Source organism: Metopolophium dirhodum, chromosome 7 (genome assembly GCF_019925205.1).
Source record: "Metopolophium dirhodum isolate CAU chromosome 7, ASM1992520v1, whole genome shotgun sequence".
Classification (NCBI taxonomy): Eukaryota; Metazoa; Arthropoda; class Insecta; order Hemiptera; family Aphididae; genus Metopolophium; species Metopolophium dirhodum.
The window spans coordinates 1,689,239-1,704,041 of record NC_083566.1 but is presented as its reverse complement, the minus strand read 5'-3'; the positions used below and the strand labels follow the sequence as shown (position 1 = coordinate 1,704,041).

General features: G+C 30.6%; 3 protein-coding genes across 9 annotated transcripts; 2 read left to right on the top strand and 1 right to left on the bottom strand.

Annotated features, from left to right (window-relative positions):
- Positions 1–1,212: 1,212 nt before the first annotated feature.
- LOC132948247 (transcription factor SPT20 homolog) lies at positions 1,213–8,365 on the top strand. Of its 4 annotated transcripts, none has more exons than XM_061018645.1 (9): positions 1,213–1,581; positions 3,181–3,595; positions 3,653–4,162; positions 4,220–4,376; positions 4,961–5,429; positions 5,488–6,236; positions 6,290–6,477; positions 6,545–6,685; positions 6,763–8,365. In XM_061018645.1, the coding sequence occupies exons 2-9, from the start codon at positions 3,206–3,208 to the stop codon at positions 6,985–6,987; spliced, it is 2,829 nt and encodes a 942-aa protein (XP_060874628.1). In that variant the 5' UTR covers positions 1,213–1,581; positions 3,181–3,205; the 3' UTR covers positions 6,988–8,365. The 4 variants fall into 4 exon arrangements, with proteins under 4 accessions (XP_060874628.1, XP_060874630.1, XP_060874627.1 ...); XM_061018647.1 differs by having other exon boundaries at positions 1,213–1,585; positions 3,653–4,021; XM_061018644.1 differs by having other exon boundaries at positions 1,213–1,585.
- A 117-nt stretch (positions 8,366–8,482) lies between these two features.
- On the bottom strand, positions 8,483–14,195 carry LOC132948249 (UDP-sugar transporter UST74c-like). Of its 3 annotated transcripts, XM_061018649.1 has the most exons (4): positions 13,988–14,195; positions 12,059–12,131; positions 9,141–9,873; positions 8,483–9,067 (listed from the first exon to the last, which is right to left on the bottom strand). In XM_061018649.1, exons 2-4 carry the CDS (start codon positions 12,060–12,062, stop codon positions 8,758–8,760), a joined length of 1,047 nt encoding a protein of 348 aa, XP_060874632.1. In that variant the 5' UTR covers positions 12,063–12,131; positions 13,988–14,195; the 3' UTR covers positions 8,483–8,757. The 3 variants fall into 3 exon arrangements, with proteins under 3 accessions (XP_060874632.1, XP_060874631.1, XP_060874633.1); XM_061018648.1 differs by lacking the exon at positions 13,988–14,195 and having other exon boundaries at positions 12,059–12,310; XM_061018650.1 differs by lacking the exons at positions 12,059–12,131; positions 13,988–14,195 and adding an exon at positions 9,993–10,363.
- On the top strand, positions 10,468–14,504 carry LOC132948250 (uncharacterized). 2 transcript variants are annotated; one of them, XM_061018652.1, is made up of 7 exons: positions 10,468–10,517; positions 11,781–11,905; positions 11,979–12,165; positions 13,319–13,472; positions 13,634–13,744; positions 13,811–13,995; positions 14,096–14,504. In XM_061018652.1, the coding sequence occupies exons 2-7, from the start codon at positions 11,848–11,850 to the stop codon at positions 14,298–14,300; spliced, it is 900 nt and encodes a 299-aa protein (XP_060874635.1). In that variant the 5' UTR covers positions 10,468–10,517; positions 11,781–11,847; the 3' UTR covers positions 14,301–14,504. The 2 variants fall into 2 exon arrangements, with proteins under 2 accessions (XP_060874635.1, XP_060874634.1); XM_061018651.1 differs by lacking the exon at positions 10,468–10,517 and having other exon boundaries at positions 10,666–11,905.
- Positions 14,505–14,803: the final 299 nt, after the last annotated feature.

The following is a 14,803-nucleotide window of genomic DNA, read 5'->3' as shown; positions in this document are numbered from 1 at the left end:
TACATGTAATATAATATATATGTACCTATATGTACTTTATGTATTATTGTATTAGGTATGTATACATATAAATATAGAAGTACCTACGCATACCAGGTCTTCCATAACTTTAAATAATTTATATATAATATGTAGGTATAGTCTCGACGAGTTCAACAAATAAAATGTCATCCTAAACGGGTTTAAGTACATATATATAATAATTATATATATAGCCATATAGGTACATTTGAGGAACACTCGAGATATAGGCGATGCAGCCCACCAACCGTGCAGCCGTGAAATTCTTGTCTGCAGTTCGTGATGATCTGCGGGAATGCGGGATCAATTTATTATTATACATAAAGGTACTTGAATACTGAACCGTCCCACTATCCTATTACTGATAAATATATATTATAATAATATATAAGGTCATCATATATATATTGTTATTAATTTATCATCATATCCAAGTCCAAACATTATTTGTTTTTTTGCAAGACCCACAATCCGTCCGGTACCTACCCATATTAAGACATTTGCAAATGGGCTCGGATGCTGAATATAATTTTATAATATGTATACCCATAATGTTGTATATTATAAATCTCTGCTCTTATAATATATACCGTAGAGTGTGCATATAATAATACCAAGTAATATAATGTAAAAAAAGAGTGATTATTGTGTCATTAAAAATACCGAGAATTTCTCGGATGAGAAAAAAATGTCGCATGGGCATTATTAGTATAGGTTACCTAAATTCAAAATAGTAAATACCTACCGGTACCTATATACATTGCAGTGTAAAATACAAAAGAATTCGAGGGAGATCGTATGAGGGAGCGGCGAATGACAGACGGAGAAAATAGAGGAGTGAGGAGGGTGAGTGACCGAGTGAAAAAAGTGCAATTCCTATATTATAAATCTTTTGTCCCGTCGCCCCCTACGTATAACATTATATATAGATGCGTAATATCGAGTGCCGCCGCACAGCCCCTCCGGGGTCTGGTCGACGGCGGCGTTATTACAATAATTACTCCCAGGAATCCCGAGTGTATACGGCGCGCCAGTGGTCCTTTATTGGTGCGCCGCCGCTCGGGCGGTACCCCATTGGTCGTTACGCGCGGCTGAGGGAGAGGTGGCACGCATGCGCCGCCGCGCCCGAACAAGCTCCGACAGCGGCGGCCACCCGGCACCCGCCGCCCGCCATTCGTCGCCGGCCCGTTTCGCGTCGCCCGCGACCGTTCCTCGTCGTTGCGCGTCCCGACGTCCGTTCCTCTTCACTGCGCGTCAGTCTTTCACCAAAGCCGCCGCTCAGACGCGCTCTCATTGCTGCTGACCCCACAGCGGTGGGGGATTGTGCGTGCGCGTGTACGACACAGCTACAGCCTATAATACACTACGTTACTTCCAATACGCATTACTCGCCGCTGTTGAAACATTTTATTATCATCGATCATCCGACCGCCGTCGGCTAGCAGCGAATTTTATCACGAAACCGTCGTTTCTCGATCACGCGAATCGTGTTTTCGCGTCGTCGGATAGTCGCAAAGTCTTGTGGATTGTGGACCCATTTTCTCGGCCGCCAGCAAAACTGTAGGTGAGTGCCCCGCACGACGTTTTATTATTATGACTATTATTGCTTTAGCAGTACCAAACGTAGGTATACCGTATGGCTGCCTCACGACCACCGCCGTCACATTACAACACTCGGTATTCTTGCAGTATATTTTGCTTGTTTACTCTGTTGTTTAATAATACCTATGGTCCCTTATTGCAATAGCTTAGCTCTTCGAAAGCATTAGTTCGTCGACAGCGTGCGTTCTCGTTCTGAAATCTGAACATCTGATAATATGGTAATGTATCGTGTTTGTGGGCGACCGTGCGGGCGCGTTTGTGCGTGTGTGACGTGTGTGTGTGTGTGTGTGTGTGTCCGTTTGTTTGAGGTTTCCGTGTAAATATGATACATTATTATTATGCACATCGGACGTGTTTACGATAATAGGTTTATAAGTACTTGGTGTATCGGGAAATGTAATTGATATTATATGTATTGAAAGTTATATGTCGAATAAGAATAATTGCATTTGACTAGATATCTAATAGATACACCTAGGTATGTATGTAATGTATGTATTGTATGTCAGATATTTTCTTACACATTCCATAGGATGTAGGTACGAAAGTGGTAGTAGCGAGTTCTGACTTTCTGAGCTAGTGAGCTGTTCAGTTGTAGTTCTGGTATACAATGATGGAGGATCGCCCTACTACCTCCACCATTGCGGTACGGGTTTCCATTAATGCTAGCGAAAGTAGTTAATTAAAATTTCTTGATCTTTTTTTATTTTTCCATTGATGATCACCTGGTAATTCGAAATCTTACAAACTTTTTAATTACAAATTAAAACGCATTGTGTTTGTGAATAGGTATTAAGTCTGTAGTACGCCTTGTGTGTAAAATATTTGTTACATAAAATAATATATTTGGTTGGTTATGATCAAAACTGTTTGAAGAAAACTAACACTTGGATAGTACTGACAATTTTTATTAGACTAAACCAATCAACAAAAGCTTAAAAAAAATATTTTATAATAATAAGTTTAATGAACGTGTTTAATCATCGCATTCACGTGTACCGCCGCGTATAGAAATTGATAATATGGGACAAAGTAAAAGACATTTTCATATTATGAAGATTGAAGATATTGATATGTACAAACTTAAACAAACAATAAATGTGGAAATTTTTTAATTTGTTTAAAATGGGTTAAAACAGTTTTGCTACCTATTAATTTTGGTCTACTGGTTGTTTCAATAAATCTCCATTAAAAATGTAATTATTAATTTGTAGTAATTAGTTAATTACGTAAACTCATAGCTTATAAAGTATAGTACCTAACTTATGATAAATATAAATACTTGTATGTCATATTGTACCTACATATAAATCATAAATAGATGTGTTGCGAGGACATTTTTATATAAGTAGGTACTTAAAAATTAAAAAACATAAACATATATTATAAAATAAAGTTAATAGATATGTTAAGATAACTAATATTGATCAAATTATAACGGTTTTCTTCATAAAAATAAATTGTTTTTGACTGTATTTATTATTAGCATATAAGATAATTTAAATACAATTATGTTACCTACCTTTCTAATTAGTTATTTTTAATTTACCTATTTAGTAAGCTTACATGAGCAAGCTCAAAAATGAGTGAGGTATCGGCTCAACAACAGCCTGCCACAGATGTACAACAAATGCAACAAGCGCAGCAGCAGCAACAGCAACAACAACAACAACAACAACAACAACAACAGCAGCAACAACAACAGCAACAGCAACAACAAAATCAACAGCAGCAGTCCCAACAAAACCAACAAGCACAACAAATGCAACAACCACAGCAAATACAAGTTATGATTCAACAACCTCAGGGACAGGTTGACATGCAGCAGCAACAGTCACAACAACAGCAACAACCTCAACAAGTTTCTGTCGCCACGGGTCAGCAAACTATTACTATGCAGATGTCCTCAGATGGATCCAATGGAGGCACTGTGCAACTTCCTCATTCGTCTGCTCCAATGACCACTATTGAGGTATTTGATTATTCTAATGTAATTTTTTAGAATTTTATAAAAAAATATATTTTTTAGACATCTGGTCAAATGCAAATTTCTACTATCCAACCGCAGCAACAGCAACAGGGTCAAGTGCAAATGACTAATATACAAGCTCAACAACCAGGGCAAGTCCAACAGCAACATACTATGCAGGCACAGACACCTACTCAACAGCAACAACAGCAGACTCAAATTCAGCAGATCAATGACTGGAGTCATGGACGTGTTCAGTTAATTCAACAAGCTGGCCCTCAGTTTGTACAATACAATGCTCAAGGCCAATTAATCATGCCTGGAACAATGTTGCAACATCCTACCTCTGGTGCTATACAAGTGATTGCAGCTCCTAATAAACAATTCCAGTCACAACAGATGCTCACCACAGCACATGCACATAAACAGGTAATATCGCAAGGACAGGCAACTTCGTTTCCGACTGGATATGCTGCTATACCAACCACAACTAACCAGACACTTGTCATCGGCCAGTTAGGGGTGATAAGTAGCCAGCCAAATATGAAACAAAATGAAATGCAACAAACAGTACGTACTATAGACTTTTTTAATATGTTCTGTTTTATTTGGAAAATGTTTTTTTAGTACACAAGCTGTGCCACTGGAAGGACTGTACAACAAAACGCTCAAACAATGCAATTTTCACCATGGCAATTTAATGCGTCACTTCCTCAAGGACTCACTTGGGCTACCCAACAACCGCAAGCACTATTAGCACAGAATCATCCAATTTTTATAAGAGGTGAGTTATCAATACATGGTAACTATCTAGTTACAATTATAGTGAGGAATCTAGGTTTAAAACTTTTATTTGTTCTTTATAATTTATTATTTTTGTAACACAAATTAAATATAATATAGAATAGTAATAATAATAAACAATAGTTTATAATAAATAATCTTTTAAATTTTCCAAGAATTTTAATGAGAAAATCGTTAAAATAAACATTTAAAATTAGTGAAACCAATTTTGTGAAATTTAAAGATCATAAAGAAAAGAAATATTACATTCACCTTTTAAAATCTACAAATTAAAGTTGTAATTTTTGTTTTCCTATTAAATCATTTAATTTGTATTTAATTTAGTAAATTGTTGGACTCTTCCATAGAAAAACTATATTTACAGTATCGTAACTAATGAATAGGAGTAGGATCGCAACTGACATAGCATGGAAAATCTCAGTTTTGATAAATTTATATATTTTTTAATTTATAATTGTATCTGTTTATTTCTTAATGTTCAAGCCTGTTGAAGCCTACACTCAAATAATTTAAAAAACTTAAAGTTTTAATAATTCAATAATAACTATTGATTTTATTATCTAGGTGCACCACAGCAAGATGGTCAACAACAACAAGTACAAACTCCTATGTTTATACAAAGTCCTCCACCTCAGCACCTTCAACAACACCATGGCCAAACTATGGTGCAAACAAGTGGTGGTGTTATGCAAAATATTGGGCAAATGGTTAGTGGTACCACGACTACTACCATTAAATCTCAACGAGCAGATATACAACCCAAAGTTGTTACAACACCTAATGGAATGGGTAATAACAGACAACTTTCTATACTACCATCAGGACATGCAAACCGTCCAAATGCTACAATTTCTACTCAAACCTCTACGGGTATACAGCATTTAAACCAGATGCAAAAAGCTCAACTCAAAGTTAGACCTAAGACAAATTTACGTCAAGGTTTTAGTATTGCGCCTCATAAATCAGATGCTGCTAATCAAACTAATCAAACCAAACCCCTTCAGTCACCTCAACAAACTATGAACACCAACAAGTAATTATTAAACAACTATAATATGAATGAACAAATTATAAATGATTTTATGTTTTAGAATGATTTTGACAAGTTCTGGACAACTTGTGCCACAAATGCAACAACAACAACAACAACAGCAAACTGTACAAGTACAACATTTGCAACAGCAACAACAACAACAAGCTCAACAACAAATTAAATTAGTTAGTATGCAATCGCCAAACCATCAAATTGTAAGTATGCAATCGCCTCAAGTTTATCAGCAACAGCAAATCATCAAGCCCACTACAAACGTGATGAGTATGTCCATGAATTCTCCACAAAAGATACATATACATCAGCTGCAGCAAGGCCAAGCTATTGTTAGTAGCCAGCCTCAACAACAAATCACTATCCTTGATCGTCCTGTTATACCAGTTGTTTCGTGTGCCCCTCAGGCATCAACACAATCTCAGCTTCTGATTTCACCCCAAATTCACACATCAGTTTCATCTATGCTTCCACCAACTAAACCCGAAGAATCTCTTAAAACGTCTCCTGCTGTTCAAACTCTTGAAACGTCAGCTGTTGTGGTCTCAATAGCAGAGAATACTACTGAAACAACTGCATCAGTTTCGTTACCGGTTAATTCTAACGAAGATAATTCTAGAGATAAAGGATTGCCTAAAGCTTTAGTAAAACCACAAGTCTTGACCCATGTTATTGAAGGCTTTGTCATACAAGAAGCTGATCAACCATTCCCAGTAAATCGATCTTGCACTATAGCAGATATTTCCAATAGTGCTCAGGACAAGGAAAGCATAAAATTGGACGAAGAACCGCCAAGTAAATATTTAAAAAAAACAATTTTTTTCTCTTATTTATTCTTTTTTTTTCAGATAAAAAGAGTAAAACAGATAATAACAATCAAGACAAAATCAAGTGTGACTCTTGTGGAAAGTGTCAAGAAGTACAAAAGTTCAAAATTAAAAAGAAATCAAAACGCTTTTGTTCTCAAGAATGCTCAAAAATATTTGAAAATGGTTCAAAAACTGGACAAACAGACAAAAAGAATGGGAAAAATTGGGTATGCAGTGTGATATTGTTGTATGTTATTTAAAATGATTAGTTAATATAAAAATAATATAAATTAGGAATGTGAAAGCAATGGTTCAGCTGGTGATTCTAGCAATACAGGTTCATCACTTGATTTGCCAAATCGAATGCAAATTGATGTTGACATTAAGGCAGATGTGGCTCCCGAATTGTGTCCTATTAATCCGTTGACATGGACTGTAAGTCATTATTATTTTTGATTTTATTTTGATCTTTCCTTTTTATTAATTATTATACTTTTATAATAATGTTTTAGGTAAAAGATGTACGGAAGTTTATTGGTCAACTTACAGACAGCGAAGAAATAGCAGCAGATTTTGAAAGCCATGAAATTGATGGTCAAGCTTTGATGTTGCTCAAAGAAGATCATTTAATAAGAGACATGTCTATGAAACTTGGACCAGCATTAAAAATATTTGCTAAGCTGGATGCCATGCGTTCTGAAAATCCAGAACTTCAACCCCCAGCGAGTTCTCAATAAAAGACTGTATCATACTTTTTACAGTAAACATTTTTATATGGTTGATTTTAACATTTCAAATGTTCAAATCTGTTTGATATGTATGTACAAACTAATGGCATTAAGACTTATTATAACCATGTCATTAGATTACTCAATTTTATTTTTGGTTTCGTGTAGGTTTTTATGTTTAAAAAAATTATAATTTTTAAATTCTTATTTCGTTTTTCCAATAATTCTTCTGTTTGTAATAAAATCTTTTTTCCTCGACATTTTGTAAATGAAAATTAATAAGCAATTTTTTTCCTTAAGATTTTATAATTTTTGACTGTTTACTAATGTTAGATTAAAATATTTTCTACAACAATCAACTGAAAAAATATGTACTTTATACTATTTTTAGTATTATTAATTTGATTATAATATTATTGATTACCGATGAAAATTCATACTTGCCCAAATAGTTGAATTTTGATTGGTTTTTATATGTTTTTATGTTATTGGTTTTTATCTTCATATACATTTACAATATTTCTTTATTCTCAACAATGCATACATACTATACTAGTTTACGCTTTCTGAATAAGTTTCATGAAGCAGTAAACTAATAATAGTTTGTACACTCTTAGTTTGAATCTATACAATTATAGAACCTCTAAAAACTAGTGTGTTCATAGTGATTTTTGTTTTATGAATTATATATTAATTTCTTAATACTATCAGTGTTCATAACTACTCTCAGTTTTAGCGTTTTATATTAGACATGTATATAATATATAATATAATTCATAATCATATTGTTTGATATATTTAGTAGATAAATTATTGTAAGATTTGTTAAGTTCTGTGAATGTTTGGTTTAAAATACTTCTTACTATCATATATTAATTATATATTTTAAACATGATGTAAGACTTATATTTTTTTCTCTTTAGACAAAATTTGTTTTTATCATTCAGGTGGTAATCTTGTTAGTCTCTGATTATTGAATGGCATTAATACAAATTACAGTAGAACGCCGATTAACCAGACTAATTAATGTAAAAGATGGTCTGTATATAGAAATATCTAGATAATTAACAATAAATACCAAAATACAGGCACTGCTGCGATAGCCAATATTAATTGGATGGGGTGTATCAGATATATTATCAATATTTTAGATGCATACGTTATACTACAATGGCAAATATCTTCACAACAATTACAAGTTATAAAAATACTTTTTTTTTGCTTGTCCGGATTGATCGGTGCTCTACTGTATATGGATAAAATAGAGATCATTGTTATTTTTAATTATAGTTCATGCAGGTCTAACTTTTAGTTGTGTTCATTTTATTTTAATGATAAGTTAATTATCTGGAATATTTTTTATATTATATAAATAATTAAATTGATATTTGAATTTGTTTTTTTTTTTGATGTGTAAGAATCTACAACACCCAAATAATCTAGTAGACCAGGTAATTTGTAGCTTTCGTGAAATGTTTTATTCAGTCATTAGATAATAATAAAAATTAAAAATATTTATATTTTTATTATCTGCAAATAAATATATATATATATATATAAATAAATTATAAATAGTAAGTCCAATCACATTTGTTCTCGTTTAAACTTAATAAAATAAAATATTACAATTTATTACCAACAATAGACAAAAAGTAACAAATATATTGTTCTTGTTCAAGTAAAATACACGATAATTTAAAGGGTAACTAGTATTATAAATAATAATTAATACATATTTTAATTTGATGTAAATCAGACAATATTGTATAAATCATAGTTTTATATATTAATAGTATTTGGCAACTTTATTTGAGATGGTGCAGATGGTCTGAATGTGACATAAGTGTAAAAAAGACTACCAATAACACTGATATTGATGCCAATGAAATTATTCAATGTGTACACATAGTCACCACCGATAAACATGCCCATATAAGTGACAAATATATTTTTAAGACATCCGATTATTGTTGTCGTCAAAGCTGAATTGTACTGAGTACACAACATTATGCTATAATTTAAAATAAAGCCCATTATAGATGAGATGAAAATTTGGATTAAAAATGGTGTATGCAACCAATAACTGAATCTGTAAACAAACAAAACAAAATGTTGATGATGTTCTTCTTACCATACCAAGTAATTATATTTTTATTTTGTACCTGTATACTTTATCTAGATCACCCGAAAAATACAACAATATTAAAGCGGGTGGTATCATGAACAATGATGAGTAATACATAAGTCCGTATTTGCCCATTTCTTTTTTGGAGTTTAATTTTTTCTTTGTGAATACTCCATTTGCGGCTGTCAGGAAATCATTAAACAGTACAAACATGTATCCATTGAAATTGAATCCCAGATCGTTACTTGCTGCTATAACAGCACCAGAGACCATCATGCCAACCGATATCTTGACAGAGAACTTGGGCCTAATGTTGAGCAAATAGTATTCACCCAACATGGTTATCAGTATAGAGAAACGTCTCAACATGGTGAACATGGGCAAGCTTAATTCTTTGGTTCCGCCCAAACCAAACTCCATGTTACCTAAATATATCAGAGGCATTGGAAACGTATCTTTAAAGGTGTGCCTATTTAAGTCTGGAAATTTTAGTTTTCCAAGACTTTTGGCTGTAAACAGCACAAAAATTGTCATAAACATTTGGCAAATGGCTAGAAACTGGAAGGACGGAAACCCGTAACTTGTTAAAACGGATTTATTTACTACAGTGATCAACATTGACGCAGCGGCATAGAAGAGAGCAGTACTGATTTTTGAAAATGATGTAATTATTGAAGAGTCTTCGACTAGAGTTTCTTCATCATTAGTGTTTGGGTCTACCATTTTTAATCGTTTATGGCTCCCATTGACTACCACATCTTGAACATACTCTGAGGAAAACAAAAATGTATAAATAGAGTATTTATTGGAACTCATCTATCAAGTAAATATATTTTAGGAATATAAATGTATGTTTATATAGGTGTTAAATAATTTATTTTGATTTTACCTTGATAGGCAGTTTAGATACTGTTTGCATGGTGAAACAAAAATCAAAATCGTTTATAAAAGCCATATGATGATTTTGTCGTCCACTCAGCAAAATTAATATATTTTATCTTCATTTGGTATGGCCTATGATTTAATTTGTGTATGTAGCCCGACAGAACGTATTATAGTGTTATCGTGTTCATGATTTTCGAATAAATTACAATATTTTTTTGTCTAATATACTAGATCACTGACGATTATTAATCGATAATCAAAATATAGCAATGAGCTGAATAGACGTTTTAATTTTTAAATTTTAATCCAGTACATTATAATTTATATTTTCTTAACTACCTAATACCTATAACGATATGATAAATTATTAAAATATTTTATTATTATAATGATGTCACATAGATAACTTATCTTCAACCGGGCAGGCACGCCAACGTTTTTATGAATAAAAAAAAATCTATGTAATATTTGTGTAAAAAGTCAAAACTCAGAATGATAATAATCTATTTTGGTGATATTCTGGCCTGTTGTAAGTTTGTAACTTGTATCTTATTATAACTTATAAGATTCTTATAGGTACGTAATTGGCTTACTATAATATAACTATATAATAAATACAATAAATATAAATACACTGTAAAATGGGTGGTAAAACCATAATGCTATAGGTATTAACTTAAAAAATTATTAAACTAGTTATAGTAGTTTAATAGACAGGTACCTACGTCATTACTCAGTACTCTTTAATATCTACCTGCTTATATACCTAGTACCTACTTCGTATGTTCATATTTCGTGAATATTAGGTACCTATATTAAATATTTAAGCCTGTTAAGTGTCGATTTTAATTTGTTTGTCTGTTACTTGGTTGACTTGTAAGTTGTAGTCTTACATGGTGTATAGTGTTGACTAAATATAAATATTGTAGGTACCTATAGGTATCTTATATGTTATAAGTCCCTTCGTGCTACCTACCTACAGTAGATTGTAGTATTGTATACAAGCCATTGTACGAAAAAAAACATTCTTTCGAACGGAGGTCGAAACTTATTAATTTTTTTAGTTATGGGCAATTCAACTTTTATTAAACAAAACTGAACCTATAGGCGTGTACCTACATATTTTTTATGTCTTAAAACCTTTCTTACTTTTTAACATAATTTTTTTAACTTCTAAAGCTATTTTATTGTTCTCTCAACTGGCATACACAATCAAACCAGAATTGTACAAATCCATAAAGTATGATGAGTTTTATACAATTTTATGAATTTGTAAAAAAAAGTAGTTTTCCTCACTTATAATAGTAATAATAGTATAATATTATGTCTATGTGTATATCTTAATTCGTAGGTATCTATCGTAGACCTACAAACAGATACATTGTGGCGGTAAACCATAGATAGGGCGTACTGCTTGAAAGTTGCATGGCTAAACATGTTTAGCCATGGAAAGTTGAAATACTCTCATTTTCAAAATCAAACTGATAAAAGAGTTAAGACGATTGTCGATCGTTTATTGTGTATAATATAGTGAAAAAGATATAGTTAATAGTAGTTGTAAGTTAGTACTACTGTACTAGTAGGTATAAGGTCTACGGAAAAATATTAGTAGGTATCAGCTACAACCGAGTTCGAAATATTATGTAAACATTTGTTTTTAAACGAATAAAACTTGATTTTTTATTAGTACATCAAGGTACACGATTTAAAAATGTATATTATACTATAAGTTATTACACTAGGGATAGACAGGGCAGTACTTATACAGTATAATAAACTTTTTTATATTAAGTAGTGCAAATATAAGGTGCACTACAATATAGCCGACAACATCAAAGCTCTAGATCGCATTTTTATGGATGATATGTTTCTATACTATTGTAAACAAGATGAGAATTAATAAAGAATACGACGAAAGTAGTGCAGTATTTTATTTTTTAAACTTTAATAACTAATTAAAAAACAACTAACGAGTATACAATTTTTTTAGAAACGTACATGGTTCAATGGTTTAAATTGTACAAGAAAAGCATTCAAAATCTTAAAACATTTTATTTTAATGGTACTTACCCATTCAGATCGTTTTCACCAAAAGTTGTACAATTTATATTTAAACTTGCTGATGAATGTGGTATGGATAACACTGTTAAATACAAATGCGTCGAGTTATATGATAGGTAATACTAAAAAATCAAAAATATGATTTTATTTGAAACTACAATATTATGCGCTATTTGTTATTCAATAAATACACGCGCTGTATATTTTATACACCCATTTGGTTTACAGACACCAATATGGTATTGCATATAATAAAATTTTGTTTATTTACTTATAAAATAATTTATTTCATATAACGTACGGTTTGACCAGTATAATAATTAAATATTAAATAAATAATCGGTATTATCATCGAATATAAGAGGCAAAACTTTAAAATTTTACATGCGTGGCGAATTTCTGATTATTATACAGGCTGATTTTTTAAGCATGCTCATCCTGTTTGAATGCTTGAATTCTGATTTTTGTGATTTTTCAAATACACTTGAAGACCTTATTTTTGAATACTTGAGATATATTAAGGCATTTAAGAATGGTACAAACTTCTGTTTTTCGTATAGGAATCACTCTTTTTCATTTTTAATTATTAAGGAGATATGTTTTAAGATAATTTTGATGTATTTAAATCAAAATTCGAAAGAGTACTTTTTGAGTTTTATGACTGTGTAGGAACTACAGATAATATGTCCATGGTAATGGTTAAGCGATTTGAAAATGTTAGTAATTACTTATTACTATTGATTTGTTAATACAAGTCATTTTTAAAAATTATTTAAGTTCAATAAATACCACATCTAATATTACGTGTAGCTTACATTTTAGTAAAATCATTTTTAAGGATTATTATCCTTTGAATTTTAATAACTCAGAAACTACTCATTAGAATTTCTGTTTAGTTACATAAAAATGTTGAAGTAAAAAGGGGAGGGTCCTCATTTGAAAAACAGAAGTTTGTATTGCCACAGGACACTCCTTAAGTAGTAAAAAAAAAATTAGGAATTTGAAAATATGGTCTTAAAATATACTTAAAAGATCTAACAATCAGAATTTGAATAAGTGCACTATAAAAGAAAAAAATGTTGCTGAACATGCTTAAAAAATCTGCCTGTATATATGATAAGGAAAGGTTATAGGAGAATAACTGAAAACAATTATGAAGTAAATTAGAACAAGATAAATGGAAAGTTTGGTGTACAAAGTACACCAGCTTGTGTAGTTGGGGGATATTAACATATTACACATGTATACTAATTAATTGAAACTTTTTAGATTTTTATCTGAATATTTCATTTACATGCATAAGAAAATCTATAGTAAACATTCAAATAAGTGGGTGAAATTTTTAAAGCAGTGTAAGAAACAATCCTATTTACGAGTTATGTCGTGCATGCAATTGCTGTCCAAGTATGCTCAACAATCATTGGTAATTTATGTAAAACATAAATATTTATATAGTTTAAATATTCACTCATTTAAATTATTTAATGATGTATATAATATTGATTAATTTATTTAATTTATAATAATTTTAATACCTGTACTAGATTTTTACAGCTTAATAAAAATGTTTATGTTTGTGTATAGAGTCTTAAATTAAAAGATATCAAAGTTATACTAGAGCGAACCGGGCATATATATACAAAAAAAAATATTCGTTGTTCAGAAGCTGAAGTCTTGCGTATAGTTGATTATAAGGTTAAATTTTAAATTATATTGTAATGAAAAAAATCTACATTTATCAGTAATATAAAATTGGTTTAGCTGAATGAACCATCAATATTTATGTTGGTTGAATATTTCATTGACGTGATCCCATTCACTACTACGGATAGTCTGCATTCTACATGCTTATTGCTGACGGATTTTGTTTATATTTATCAACAAGAGCTTTATGATCGGCTACAGTATCAAAAAAAAGGTTATAAAATCTATACTTACAGTGAAAAGTAAATAAAAATATTAAGCTTTAAAACAGTATTATAAACTATTACAATATTTTATGTTGTAGTACAAAATATAAATGATAGATACTCTTGCTATTATTAGATTGGAACTACTAGACATTGAATTTGACAAAATAACTACAGCAGCAGCAGTTGTTGTCACAGCTTTTTACATATTGAATTCAACTGATAAAACAAATGAAGAGTTATGTTTGTATCTATCTAATATATGTGAAAAGTCATTTGACTATCTATTAACAATTTCAACTGTTCTAATTTCTATCATAAACTCAATTTGCATTGAATGATAATTTAATATAAATAATTACGTGCAAGCATATTTATTCAATTTTTTTGTAATAAGTATTTAAAACTTTACAAAAACTAAACTGTTAATTGCCTAATTTCATAAATTATAAAATGAATGGCTTGTATTTTTTTTTTATAAAAACTAATATTTAATAATTTGTTTGATTATATAAATTGATTAACTAATATTTTGAATTTTTTACAATTTGTAATTTGTTTGATTATAATGTTACAGGTATATATTATTATATGCAAAAAATATTTTTTTAGGTATATTTTATAGTTTTATATTAAATTTAAAATTATAAATTACCATATTTATAGTTATACTTTTTATACTTAAATAATTTAAAGACCATTTAGAAAACTACTAAATAAATATGCAAGTGGTTTAATATTTATACTTAAATAGAGTAATTTTAATTTGTTATTATAGTGACATTAGATTTCCGATATAAATTATAGTTGACTGATGTAAAAAATTATCATCAAAATATTTAAA

Coding starts and splice junctions, on each gene's coding strand:
- LOC132948247 (XM_061018645.1), top strand. CDS start 3,206: ATGAGTGAGGTATCGGCTCAACAACAGCCTGCCACAGATGTACAACAA. Junction 5,430..5,487: donor CAAACTATGAACACCAACAA/GTAATTATTAAA, acceptor TTTATGTTTTAG/AATGATTTTGACAAGTTCTG. Junction 6,237..6,289: donor ATTGGACGAAGAACCGCCAA/GTAAATATTTAA, acceptor TTTTTTTTTCAG/ATAAAAAGAGTAAAACAGAT.
- LOC132948250 (XM_061018652.1), top strand. CDS start 11,848: ATGATATGTTTCTATACTATTGTAAACAAGATGAGAATTAATAAAGAA. Junction 12,166..13,318: donor TGCGTCGAGTTATATGATAG/GTAATACTAAAA, acceptor GAAACTTTTTAG/ATTTTTATCTGAATATTTCA. Junction 13,473..13,633: donor AGTATGCTCAACAATCATTG/GTAATTTATGTA, acceptor GTTTGTGTATAG/AGTCTTAAATTAAAAGATAT.
- LOC132948249 (XM_061018649.1), bottom strand. Junction 9,068..9,140: donor GATCTAGATAAAGTATACAG/GTACAAAATAAA, acceptor GTTTGTTTACAG/ATTCAGTTATTGGTTGCATA.